Source organism: Amblyraja radiata, chromosome 6 (genome assembly GCF_010909765.2).
Source record: "Amblyraja radiata isolate CabotCenter1 chromosome 6, sAmbRad1.1.pri, whole genome shotgun sequence".
NCBI lineage: Eukaryota > Metazoa > Chordata > Chondrichthyes > Rajiformes > Rajidae > Amblyraja > Amblyraja radiata.
Window position 1 is genome coordinate 39,557,129 of NC_045961.1, and position 14,775 is coordinate 39,571,903.

At 43.5% G+C, this 14,775-nt stretch overlaps 1 protein-coding gene across 1 annotated transcript in view; it reads right to left on the reverse strand.

Annotated features, from left to right (window-relative positions):
• rnf149 (ring finger protein 149) overlaps window positions 1-13,143 on the reverse strand; it is a 32,868-nt gene extending 19,725 nt beyond the window's left edge. Inside the window, exons 1-2 of the mRNA XM_033022577.1 lie at window positions 12,200-13,143; window positions 10,913-11,169 (exon numbers count right to left, since the gene is read on the reverse strand). Coding sequence (XP_032878468.1) covers window positions 10,913-11,169; window positions 12,200-12,393 — 451 coding nt within the window. The 5' untranslated portion in view covers window positions 12,394-13,143. The remainder of the gene's footprint in view (window positions 1-10,912; window positions 11,170-12,199) is intronic.
• Between the last annotated feature and the right edge of the window lie 1,632 nt (window positions 13,144-14,775).

The following is a 14,775-nucleotide window of genomic DNA, read 5'->3' on the forward strand; positions in this document are numbered from 1 at the left end:
TCTGACACTTCCATTCCTTCTCTATAACCATCAGCTTTAATTTTCTGAATATTTCCCAAGCCTTAACTTTGAACTCCTATTTACCTAGATTTAATCTCAACTCTAGAACCATCATCTATTCATCAATTCTATTCCAATCAAACATACAATTTTTCTGCCTGGTCTCCATTTTAGTCAATATTGCTAACTAGTATCTGTTCCGTGAGTACTATTCTATCACCCCCCCTATAAACTCGAGAACATGCAAATCCTCCCCAAACTCAATCAACCCTCTCCTCTCCGGTTCTTGAACACATCTACCTATTGCCTAATTGCAGCTTGGAAACTGTCATTATCAAATTAAGACGACCTAGTTTCATTATTTTAAGTAAAGACTGACAATTTTTATTCTACTTGACTTTAGCTGTCTTAAGGTCAACTTCACCATCCTCCTTCAAACCTTGAAATATCATTAAACTGGGTAAAAGTGCCCTTGCTTTGGTATTAATTATGCAATTGGTTCTCTTCTGACCCTCACACTATCACCTAGAGAAACCCTAAGGTACATATTCAGCCTCTACTCTTCCTCAACTACCTGTTACCCATAGACAATATCCAAAACATATCAGGCTCTATGTGTTCACCAACACCATTCAGATGGATCTCCCCGCCAACTCTTCCACTGTCTCCATTCTTTATTTCTTCTCACTAACTCTGGTGAATATTGAAGCCATATTCAGTTTTGAATCCTCATGCTCAGAAACACTTAATTTCAAAATTGTCTTCTTCATTTTCAAGTTCTTCCACTGCCTTGTCCCATTTCCTATCTCTGTGACAAGCCCTGCACGTCTCTTTTAAATTTTGCCCCTCTCAACTTTAGAGCAATGCCCTCTCGCATTTGATTTTTCCATCCTGGGAATAAGGTTCTGGCGTCTACCCTATCCATGCTTCTCATAATTTTATATACTTGTATCAGGTCTCCCTGCAACCTCCAGCATTATTGAGAAAACAATCTAAGTCTGTCCAACATCTTCCTGTAGCTAATGTCCTCTAATCCAGGCATCATTCTGGTAAACTTCCTCTGCACCTTTTCCCAAAGGTAACCAGAACAACATGCAATACTCCAAATATGGCCTAACCAAAGTCCTATAAATCTGCATCATGAATTTCCAGCTCTTAAACTCAATACCTGTAAAGGCAAGCATACCATATGCCTTCTTTACCACTCCATCTACCCGTGTTGCCACTTTCAGTGAGTTATGGACTTGAACCCCAAGGGTATATATAGCCACGGAGTATGTTGGGAGAATTTTTGCACAGTTGTTGGTTTGTACATATATGTTATCCTGTAAAAAGTTTATTTTGATTTAAAACAAGATCCCTCTGTATATCAAGGTTGTTAAGGATCATGACGTTAATTGTATATTTTCCCCTTACATTCGACCTCCCAACGTGCAACACACCTCATGGTTTGGAGGCGTCATGAGTCATGAAATGGCACAATCAGCCAAGAGTGCGAGCAGGGTCTTCTTAACTGAGAACAGGTTTTCAGTTTGCATGAACAATTAATTCCTTCAAGCAAAAATCATGCCTGTTTCTAAACCGAGTAGAGAGATCATATAATTCCATTGTTGATCTGGGTTAGGATGGTCTCCTGGGCTTGTTTTGATTGTATAATTACGCAAGAATCTATTTTTTATTTCAGATTCCATTCCACCTGCTCCCATATTAATCACAGCTTTGTCCTTTTGTTCTTTCCTCCCTTCATACCATCCCCACTTCCTGTCCAAAATCGTATGCTTATGAAATCTTTGCCATTTCTGATGAAATCAGAATTGAAATACAGTTTCCCTCTAGAAAAAACTGTGCCTTTTGAAGAACCTTTTAAATAGTAATAACCAAACAGGCTGGAGAAAGACTATCGAGTAGGCAGCAATGAAAAGGCTTGCTCATAATGACATCATTATTCCCAGCAGGAATAGAAAATATCAAATAAATCCCACATTAAATACAACTCGTGGAAATAAGGAGGGCTGATTTTAGCCAGTTAATCTGCATTATGTCATTAAACCTCTCACTGCATGTTACTGCAGAAATCCCAGTGCTTTAATGTGTGGACATTGTGGCACGAATTCTGTTGTAGACGATTTAAAAAAATAAAATGAGACCAGTAAACGGATATTGTTTGATTTATTTTTTTGCCGACTAACTAAACTGGTTGCTACAAAATAAAATGACTGGTTGCAAATCCAATTTATTGATAGTCAATAAACTCACAACATAAAACAAATGGAAAGAAAGCTTTGGAATATACTGTAGGTAGACAAAAATGCTGGAGAAACTCAGCGGGTGAGGCAGCATCTATGGAGCGATGGAAATAGGCAACGTTTCGGGTCGAGACCCTTCTTCAGACTTCAGGAATATACTTACATTTCTTCAGAATATACTTACATTTTCATCCATCACAATACCAAAATACATGTTCTCCTGGATCAACTTCTCAAGTTGATCCAGTTCTCAAAGCCTCACAATAAATCTGATTAAATCTATCTTCAAAATAATACCACACTCTATTTAAGTGGCTACCCAATTACTTTTCATCATGAACATGTTAATTTGATGATATCCAGAAACTATACGATCCGAGTCTGGTTCAACATTAATGTCAGGTAAATTACTTTGGCTTATATATTTTGGGTATGGGGCAGTTATTACATTTTTATACTAGTAATCTCAAATCTGAAATAACAATCCAGAGGATATAGCTTAACTACCAACATGCAGTTACGGAATGTGAATTCAATTCTTTAGAAAACCTACTAGATTGTCATAAAAATATTCTTGTTCACTAATGTCCTTCATGGGAGAAAATTTACCATGTTGCCCAATCTGGCTGATATGCAATTCCAGACCCACAATGTAGTTGATTCCTAAATGGTCTGGCAATCCACAGTTTCAGGGCAATAAATGATGCCCTTGATGGTGACACCCATTGAATAGATATCAAAGAACTTGGAACAATGGTTTAGAAATAAGTTTTCTAAACCATTGCAATAAATATTCAAACGTAAGTAAACAGATATGGCATGATAAATGAAGTCAATTCTTCAAGTCAACATTTTTGGAATACTTTTAAAGATTATGCTTAAACATTGATAGTCATAGAGGCGCAGTCGTCTTTCTTACAGTTTGGCTTTCTTCCCAAACAATTGTTCAAGCGCTTTTGATTGCAACATGCGCCTTAATTTAGTTCAACAAAGAAACTGACAAGTTACTAAAGAAGTGTCGAAACAGGCCCTTCGGCCCAACTTGCCCACACCGGCCAACAATGTCCCAGCTACACTTGTCCCACTTGCCTGCGCTTGGTCCATATCCCTACAAACCTGTCCTATCCATATACCTGTCTAACTGTTTCTGAAACGATGGGATAGTCCCAGCCTCAACTATCTCCGATGGCAGCTTGGTCCATTCTCCCACCACCCTTTTTGTGAAAAAGTTACCCCTCGGATTCCTATTAATTCTTTTCCCCTACATCTTGAACCTATGTCCTCTGGTCCTCAATTCCCCAACTCTGGGCAAGAAACTCTGTGCATCTACCCGATCTATTTCTCTCATGATTTTGTACAGCTCTATAAGATTCCCCCTCATCCTCCTGCGCTCCATAGAATAGAGACCCAGCCTACTCAACCTGTCCCTATAGCTCACACCCTCCAGTCCTGGCAACATCCTCGTAAATCTTTTCTGAACCCTTTCAAGCTTGACAATATCTTTCCTACAATATGGTGCCCAGAACTGAACACAATATTCTAAATGTGGTCTCACCAACGTCTTATACAACTGCAACATGACCTCTCAACTTCTATACTCAATACTCTGATGAAGGCCAAAGTGCCAAAAGCCTTTTTGACCACCTTATCTACCTGCGACTCGACCTTCAAGGAACCATGCACCTGTACTCCTAGATCCCTCTGCTCTATAACACTACCCAGAGGCCTACCATTTACTGTGTAGGACCTGCCCTTCTTGTTCGACATCCCAAAATGCAACAACTCACACTTCTCTGTATTAAATTCCATCAACCATTCCTCCACCCACCTGGCCAATCTGCTGCAACCTTTCACAACCATCTTCACTATCTGCAAAACCACTCACTTTGTATCATCAGCAAACTTGCTAATCTTGCCCTGTATGTTCTCATCCAAATCATTGTAAATGACAAATGTAACAGGCCCAGCACCGAACCCTGAGGCACAGCACTAGTCACAGGCCTCCAGTCCGAGAAGCAACCTTTCACCATCACCCTCTGCTTCCTTCCATGTAGCCAATTTGATATTGATTCAGCTATCTCTCCTTGGATCCCTTGTGACCTAACCTTCCAGAGCATGCGGAACCTTGTCGAATGCCTTACTGAAATCCATGCACACAGCATCTACAGCTCTGACCTCATCAACCTTTTTGGTCATGTCTTAAAAAAAATCAATCAGATTTGTGAGACACGACCTCCCACGTACAAAACCATTCTGACTATCCCTAATCAGCCCCCGCCCATCCAAATGCCTGTATAACCTATCCCTCAAAATGCTGGAGTAACTCAGCGGGACAGGCAGCATCTCTGGAGAGAAGGAATGGGTGACGTTTCGGGTCGAGACCCTTCTTCAGACTCCTGAAGAAGGATCTCAACCCAAAACGTCACCCACTCCTTCTCTCCAGAGATGCTGCCTGTCCCGCTGAGTTACTCCATCATTTTGTGTCTATCTTCGGTTTAAACCAGCATCGGCAGTTCCTTCCTGCATTATGCTTAAACCAGGCACGTGCCGTCAGGATAGGCAAGGTAGGCACTGCCTACTGTGACTAAAATTATGAAATGGCAATTATTAAATATAAATAGTAAAGGTAAGGGAGAATTATGCCTATCTAAGAGATCGATATCTTAGGCAGGCATAATTCTCCGTGCCTTTCAACCGCAGCACTTGTACCGATAACGTGATAAGTACATTTCTTGGTGCTTTATGTTTTTAAATACGGTACCACCCATTCAGTAATTAAAAAATGAAGGAGATTTAGAAGCCTTGGGAAAATTGAATTGTTACTTATTTTTATTTTTTACGGAGAGAATAATCTGCGCATGCGCGGTTTAAGATTTTTTTTAAGCCGGCTGACTGCCTACCTTGAGTAATTACTCACGGCACTTGCCTGGTTTAAACATTGGCTTGATAATAGGAACCAAATGGTGATAAATCAAAATGGTTCCGGTTAGGAGAGTTTGGATTGCTTGGTATCCAATATATTCCATAAAGAAGTACCATTATTTCTGGGATAAAAGCAAAAGGTTAGAATTTGTCAGCAGGTCAAGCACATCTGTGGAAAGAAAAACAGTTAATTTTTCAACTTAATATTTCTTGGAATGCTCCAATTTATAATAATTGGCAGTTTAGTTTAGTTCAGAGATACAGCATGGAAACAGGCCCTTCGGCTCAACTGGTCCACGGTAGATCCTCGCCTTGATCTGAATATTATAAACACACTTCAAGGACACTGAACATAAAGGCTTTGTTTTATTCGGGGTCCGCAAGGACTAACCCCAACGTCTCTCACTGGGCATTGAGCTGAGCTTCCCTTTCACCCACAATCATGGGAGACCCCTTCCACCCCTGCAACGGACTGTTCCAGCTGCTACGGTCAGGCAAACGCCTCAGTTGCCATGCTGTGAGAACGGAGAGGTTGAGAAGGAGTTTCTTCCCAGAGGCCATTCGGACTGTAAACTATCTCACCAGGGACTAACTTTACTGAACCTTTTTCCTTCCGCCCACAATATTTAATATGTTAAAGAATATGTGATTCTGTTTGTAGTTTGTTTGGTTGTTTGTTTGTTTGTCTTTTTGCACAAAGTCCGCGAGCATTGCCACTTTTCATTTCACTGCACATCTCGTATGTGTATGTGACGAATAAACTCGACTTGACTTGACAATCCGAAAGCTTCAAACCATCTGGACCAAATCTGCATTAAACTTTGTGGAAGATTTTAAAGACTGATAGAGAAGTAACAAAAAGTCCCTTATAATCAGTAAATTCTCCATAATCATATGATCAGTTATTATGCAAGAAATACATTGGGTTATTTTACAAACATTGCTGCTGAGCGAGGGTTAAAGTTGTGATTTGAACCAGCATCAGGCAACAAAAGGACAAACAGATTTTAAACACACAAAGAGGTTACATTTAACGAGAGCTAGGTATGCACACACAATGCGTAATGTCTATTCACAGGAATTGCAAAGATTACAAACCATTCACCAAATATACTGCAACTGGATAGCAGAAAGAAACAAAACCCATTGAGCATTTAGATGCTTCATAAATGGCATTTAACTGCAAGTAAAAATAGTGCAAATAACATTGATAAAGTCATCAGCATATTCTGCATTGTTTTTGACATTCTTTTATAAACCTTCTGACAGTCAAAACACAGGGCCTCTTTCTCTGATGGGAAATTGCACCACGGATGTGGGATGGCTTGCAGTGAAATTTGCCTGAGCAAGTCTGGTGCTCAAATGTTCTCATTGTCATTAGTATGCCTATACATCAGCATTAGCTCATGCTGCAGGTGATCCAATGATTAGATCGACTCCATGCCAGAAGTATACAAAATTATGAGAGGCATAGATAAAGTAGACAGTCAGAACCTTATTACCAGGGCGGAAATGTCAAGGACTAGAGGCCAGAGCTTTATGGTGAGAGGGGCAAAGTTTAAAGAAGATGTGTGGGGTAAGTTTGTTTTTAAAACACGGAGCCTGAAGCACTGATAGATGTGGTGATGGAGACCGATACCGTAGGCACAGAGGCTTTCGATAGATACAGATATATAGGGGGCCAAAGGGCTGTTTCTGTGGTATTGTTCCTGCGTGGTGCTAGTATTGGTGCAAGGGGAATGAACAGGACAGCATGGATACAAGTCAGCCTACAGCATAAGATGGAGAACAAAGCTTTGGCTTAGCCAACTTTTATGGAGGAAGCAGATTGAAGGAAGCAAATAGTCACAAAAATTACATGGCTAGATTTCACGAAGGCAAGATCTTGCTAATCTCACACTTTTTTTTTCTCTTTGCTGAATTCTCAAAACATTATCTAGTCATAGATACAACATGGAAACATGTCCTTTGGCCTTGCGGTGGACAATTTACAGTGACTAATTAACCAGGCAACCCATACAATCTTTGGGGCGTGGCAAGAACCCAGAGCACCTGAAGGAACTCCACAAGGTCATTAAGAGAATGTGCTAACTCTGAACCGCTGCTCATGTGAAAACTGAAGTAAACTAGTTATTCAATATGTCTGCTCACCTTTTATCTCCTATAATAAGGAGATAGAGATCTTTCCAACATTAAATTAACATTTCCTTTCAATTTTTTCTTCGGCATTGTTCAAAATATCAATGCTTTTCATCAGTTAGCTGGCCTGATGACCATTGTTCCAATAAAAGCAGAAACCATCAGAAATAAAGAAACCATCAACATCATTTTTATGTTTAAGAAGGAACTGCAGATGCTGGAAAATCGAAGGTAGACAAAAATACTGGAGAAACTCAGCGGGTGAGGCAGAATCTATGGAGCGAAGGAAATAGGCAACGCCAGACTGGGTGTGGCAAGGGTTTTGGCCCGAAACGTTGCCTATATCCTTCGCTCCATAGATGCTGCCTCACCCGTTGAGTTTCTCCAGCATTTTTGCCTACCATCATAATTTTTATATTTGAATTTAAAAGAAAAAATGTTATTAGAAAGGATTGCTATAAAATATATAGATTAATTTTGCTTTGATCATGCAAACCTTGAAGACTGAAACATGATTATTAACAAGCATTGAAATTCCCACAAGTATTTAATGCAGAAACATTGTAAATCATTTGTTTATGGAAAAGATAAACTCCTCACTGGAAGAATGAAGATGAAAGTTATACAATGACAGAGGAATAAAGATGAAATGCTATTCGATAAATGTGTAATTGCGGAATGTATCTGAAGTTGTGTGAGACGTATACGTACAAGATAATTTTGCAATTTGGCTTGATTATCTAATGGGGAAAAAATATCTTGGAAGCTTGATACAGAATCCACAATACCAAATGTTCTTCTAAATTCCTATATCATGCAAATTATACAATTCCACTAAGCAGAATAAATAGACTGCCTTTTTTCTTATCTACAAACATGTTCTTAAACACCTAATCCGATGTAGTCTTGAGAGTATTGCAGTTAAATGGTAGAGTTTGATTTGTGAAGTTAAAATGAAGTGCTTTCTGCCCTCATGTAATTTGTTTGCATAAAGAGCTGAGAAGTGGGTGGGAGGTGTTATCTGGTCTGTATTACCTCTCAACAACATTTGTGGCATTGTTTGCTTTGAAAGTTACACTTTCATGTTAAAAATGGAAAGAGAGACTTCCTCTATGTCCCACTCGCAACAACCTCTCAAGTCATTCAATCAACAACAAATTAATTAGCTTCAAAATTCCAGCGGTCTTCCACAAACTAAGATTAACAATGGAACATTACATTGTGCTTTCTCCAGGTTTAATAATACTTTCAGATCATTGGAACCCAACTCAAAACCTTCAGCGTGTACATCACAAATTGTCATTTCCCCCCCTCTTTTAGTCAAAGACGTTGAAGACATCTTCTCTGCTTTACATACAATAATAGAAACTTTGCCAATGCAAAAACTCTGAGATGTTATTCAAATAATTCTGGTAAATGAAACTGTTGATTGTAAATTATTACAAAATACGTTACACAAATTTAAATTACTAATGGTACCAAGGTACTTAAACAAACCAAAATTCACAAATTAAGAGCTGGAACGGATTTGTGGGAGATATCCCGGATTATATTTCAGCAAAACTCTACCCATTGTTCCCAGTTTGCCTCCCAGCTTCTACACAATTTTCAACTCAAATCAAAAAATTATTTGCAATTACATGAATTCAAATCAATAGCCCCCCTTAAGTGGCTGTCCCATTTGGGCGACCTAATTGGCGAGTTTAGAAGAGTTTGAAAAAATGACATGTTGAAGACCTCCTTCGACTATGTAGAAGACCTCCTTCGACCTCCTTCGACTATGTTGAAGACTAGCTTCGGCGAGCTACGACTAGCTATGACTAACTTCGGGAAAATAGGACACCGAATAGCGGAGAGTGAAGACGACCTCCTTCAACCTCCCTTCGACTATGATGAACACTATCTACGACTACCCTCGATTACCTACGATTAACATGCCGACCTACTATGACCTACTACGACTAAACCTACGAGTAAAAAAAGTATCGATTTTTTTCCATGGCGACCTTTTTTTACTCACAGGCATTTTTTAACATATTGAAAAAACCGCCGCAACCTAGCTGAGGCCTCGAGTATGCGGAGACCACTCTCGAGCATGAAGGAGAGTTACGAAGACCTCCTACGACCTCGTGTCGACCATGCTGTGAGTATGGGTCGAGGGCAAACTTGCCAGAACTCGCGGATTAGGTCGCCCAAGTGGCACAGGCCCTTTACGACTTAATTAGTGACCTCAAAAACACTCAATGAGATTATTTGAGCATAATAACTCTTAAATTCAAGGGGGTTCTCCATAATTTCTTAAAATGTAGAAGAATACACTTTGGGCCATAGACTACAGACTAGACCTCAGGGTGGAACGGTGGCACAGCGGAGGAGTTGCAGGTTCGATCCCGACTACTAGTGATGTCTGCACGGATCTTGTACATTCTCCCTGTGACAGCGTGGGTTTTCCACCGGGTGCTCCCGTTTCCTCCCACAATCCAAAAATGTACAGGTTTGTAGATTAATTGGCTATGGTAAATATTGTAAATTGTCCCTAGTGTGTAGGATAGAGCTAGTGTACGGGGATCGCTAGTCGGCACGGACTCGGTGGGCCAAAGGGCCTGTTTCTACGCTGTATCTCTAAACTCAGAGGATTCTCATCAGTCCCAGTCTCCAATTTCCACATATCTCTCTCATATTCCACAATCTCAACATATTCTCTCTCATGCAACCATCAACTCCCTCACTACCCATCCCCTTACCCAAATCTCCTGCCTTCCCTTACACTTGTGTAACTTGGCGGATGCACGTTTGCCCACATATCCACCTGTGTGTTTTTGGAATGAGGGAAGAACTAGAAAACCTGGGGGAAACTATGTGGTCACAAGGAGAACGTGCAAACTCCCCAAAGATGGTACCATAGTGTGGATCAAAATGGGTTGTGGAGCTGTTGATCAACAGTGCCAACTAGTGCTCCACTGTGCCACCCGTTGATTACATAACGTCAAAGGTTACGGGGAGAAAACAGGAGAAGACAGGAGCCGAGAAGGAAAAATAGATCAGCCATGATCAAATAGCTGAGCAGTCTCAATATGCCGAATGGCCTAATTCTGCAACTATGTCTTATGATCTTATGTTGTTGTCGGAATAAAAAGGAAAAAAAAATTAAGTACACCATAACCTAAAAGAGTGCCAGGAACGGATTATTTTGTTCTAAAGTAAACATTCCCCGTTTAATTCAAGGAATGGACATCTATTTTGATCTTTCATTTGTTAGAAAACATCTGATCTTTAAATAGAACAATAGAACTGCAAATTGAACAATTTAAAGCTTTTCAACATCAGTGATGAAAATTCTAGCGGTTTTCAACAGCCTAATTGTTAGGTTTTAACAGTTCCAGTCGCTGACATATAATTACTCATGCTACCAACAAAAGCAAATCATTTCTAGTGGCAACATGATGTTCAATTATCTAAATTCCTTTGATAACAAATCTGCACCACTGCATTAACAGTTAAGACATGCTTTTTTCAATTTACAAAATGACTAATTTGTAATTTGAAAAGATTAGTCATTTATACTTTATAATTTCCACAAATAATGATGGTTTGCCAGAACTTACCAATGTGGTTCATGGTGACTGTTGTATTGCCAGTCCCGAGAAAATTGTAAATCACAACCGCAATTGCCATTTTCTTTGCAGCATTTAAAATCTTTTCCTTGAATGTACAATTTCCCCTCGCTGCCAGAGCTATCCATGGTTCCCCTGATCTTGGGATAAAATATTCTGTGTTGGCATCACATCCCAACTGGTCCCTAGCGTTCTTAGGTATCCCAATCACTCCTTGAACGCTACCTTTGGGAGAACTATCACCATACCTGGAAGGGCAAGAATAACAAACCTTAATTATCTCTCAAGACTGGTTTAATTTCATGTCATTTTCTTCCTCCTTGAAAATTAATGTCCTCTTAAATTCTAACTCCCAGTTTCCTTCTTCCATCCATTGATCTATAAAAATTCTCATCTCCTTCTCCCCTTTTCAGTTATTTCAAAATTTCCTCCTTCTCAATACTATAAAACCCTACCACCTACTTCCCATTCCCTATTCCTCTCCCATGCCTTCTCATTCTTCCCGATCCAGGCTTTCATTACCCTTCCACAACTTCTTTATATGAACACCATACAGCCATCTCCAACAACTGAACGTGTCCCCTTCATCTCATTGAAACGTGAAACCACATTCCCACCTGTTACTAGCCCCAAATGACTACCACAACCCTTCCTCAATCTTCCCTGCCACATATTAATCTTCAGTCTTCAACTGCCGGCCTCTTAATCTCCACATCAATTGTCCTAACCTTCTCCAACATCAACCCTTCCTTCAATCGCCTGGTGACTACTCTCCCCAAGCCCAACTCCCAGGTATCACTTCCCTTCCCTTCTATCTCAGCCTGGCTCCTGACATTCCTCCCCGCTCCCCCAGTCCTCTTCCTAAACAGGGTGGCCTTCCCCTCTCTACCAATCCCTTTCAACTACCCCAGTGTCCCACCCCTCTTCCAATTCCCAATGTCCCTAGTCCACCACCCCTCTTCACCTCCCCCCCCCCCCAGTGTCCTCCCTACTGATGCCACTCTTTTCCCCAATCCTGACCTAGCCCCCAACTCCCCAGTCTCTCCATCCCCATCCCCATCCCCATCCCCAGTTCAACCTCCCACATGCCATTCCCTTTGCCTCATAGGGGCACTCCCATTCCCTCCTAATCCCAACCAGTGCCCACTCTTCCCACTCCTGCCCCAGTGTCTCCCCCTCAACCAGTGTCCCCCCCCCCCCCCCCCCCCCCCCAGTGTCCTCCCTACCCCCAAACCCCCTTCCCTGTCCCCTGTCCCCCCCATCTCCTCCCCAACCTACCTGCCGCTCTCGCTGTTGGCCGACACTGTAACATTGGAGTCGGGGTCCAGGTAAGCCGTGCTGACGAAGGCCGTGAACCACTCGACCCTGGCGCCGGCCGCCGGCCTCAGGAGGGAGAGGACGAGGAGGGGGAGGACGAGCCACTGAGAGCGGGGCCGCAGCCAGGAGCCCGGTGCAGCGGCCGGGCGTCGCATCGCCCCGTCCCCCGTCCCCCGTCCCCCTGCCCCGGGCAGCGGACAAGTCGGTGCAGCCGAGTGCTTCCAGTTGCGGTGCGGTGCGTCCGTGTAGCGGGGACCCTGGCCCTGGCAGCACTCACTGCCCCGGCTCTACAGTAATCGGTCCACTGGTGGATCGGCTGGGGCCTGATCTGTCCCAGTCCCTCGTCTGTCAGTCTGTCGTCTGTGCTGCAAAGCCCCGGACAGGCTCCGTCTCTGTCTCCGCTCTGCACTGCACTCGCCGCAAACCCCGAGTTCACCGCCGGCTCGGTTGCATTGCGCTCTCCGCCCGCATGCCGCTGCTCCCCAGTCCCTTCCTGCTCACTCTACCTGCTCCACTTTGTCAGCGTTGATGTTGATACTCGCTGGCTGGCCTGACGTCAGTAGCAGATCAGGAGAGGAGTGACACTGGGTGGGGGTTGCAGCGATAACTGCTGCATGCATCTGCAATTTAACCCTAAACACCGCTCCCAGACTGGCAAAGAAATGCATGCATGCTCCACCTCTCTCTGCTCTGGTCTTCAAAGCAACTGTGGAAGAAATGTTCAGAATTACACGATGTTCCTCACAGCTAGAAGAATGTTTCCATGATGTAAAATAGTGCAGACAATCTTTCACGGCGAGGGAGCAATAGCCGGAACTATATGTCACAATCAGGTCACGGACAAATTGCATTGCAATGTGCTTGTTGAAGTTCTATTCTGCATAGCATTTGAGACCAGTTCTGACAAATGCGAAATACACTTTCACGTTCCCTAAAACGCCCGCCGCCCTGATTGGGAATGGGCATGTGTAAATTCATTGACGGGTCGTATAAGACTTGGTAGATTATTTGACGTTTTGACGTTCGACAAGCAGCCCCTCCCGAGTCGCTGCCTCAAAAAGGCTGGCAGTATCATCAAAGACCCACACCATCCTGGCCACACACTCATCTCCCTGTTACCTTCAGGTAGAAGATACAGGAGTCTGAAGACTGCAACAACCAGGTTCAGGAATAGCTACTTCCCCACAGCCATCAGGCTATTAAACCTGGTTCGGACACACCTCTGATTATTAATAACCCATTGTCTGTTATTTGCACTTTATCAGTTTATTTATTCATGTGTGTATATATTTATATTATGGTATATGGACACAATGATCTGTTCTGTAGTCATGCCTTCTATGTTCTCTGTGCTGAAGCAAAGCAAGAATTTCATTGTCTTATCAGGGACACATGACAATAAACTCACTTGAACTTGAGTCACGTGCCTGCGGCTTCCGAAAGCCGGGTTCGATACCTGCGTGCGCCAGCAGGCGCCGCTACATGCCCCCCCCCCCCAGAATCCGGGGTACGGAAATGCACGGGTAACCGGACTGTTTGACCGGAACGCGTAGTCCGAGGTCGTGGGGCGAGCGTAACAGTAGGGGCCGGCAAAACAGAACCGGAGGGACGCGAAAAACGTGAACGAGGGACGGGCGTAACAGAGGGGACCGGAGAAACATAACCGGGGGTAACAGGTGTAGAGGGCGGCAAACCGTTCGGTGGACGTCCTCTACGCCGCGGAGTAGCCACTGTCACTGGGCTATCCTCGTCGACGTGTGCTGGCTTAAGGCGGCTCATGGAGACGAGCTCCTCCTTGCCACCCATGTCCAACGTAAACGTCGAGGTACCAGTCCTCAGCACCTTATATGGACCCTCGTACACCTGCTGTAACGGCGAGCGCTGAGCATCCCCACGAAGGAAAACATAAGCACAATCCCGTAACATAGTAGGAACATGCACCGCAGATGAACCATGCCGGGAAGTGGGAACTGAGACCAAAGCGCGAGCCCGCTCGCGAAGGTCAGCTAACACCGCCGAAGCCAGGATCTCATGATCCCGGGGGACAGGCAGGAAATCCCCAGGAACTCGCAAAACCGAGCCGTATACCAACTCAGCCAAGGAGGCGTTGAGGTCCTCCTTAGGCGTGGTTTTGATGCCTAGGAGGACCCAAGGCAACTGGTCGACCCAATCGGGGCCGGTGAGTCGAGCTTTCAACGCCGACTTGAGGTGCCTGTGGAAACGCTCAACCAAACCTTTGGGCTCTGGGTGATACGCGGTGGTCTGGTGTAGCTTCGCGCCATACAGCTGCGCCATACCACTCCACAGGGTGGACGTGAACTGGGCCCCCCGATCAGTAGTGATATCAGAGGGAACCCCGAAACGAGCGATCCAAATCGAGACGATGGCCCGAGCGCACGCCTCAGCGGAGGTATCCGTTAACGGAATTGCCTCCGTCCACCGGGTAAACCTGTCCACGACAGTCAGCAGGTGAGTAGCCCCGAGCGAACACGGCAAGGGACCCACCAGGTCGACATGGATGTGCAGGAACCTGCCGA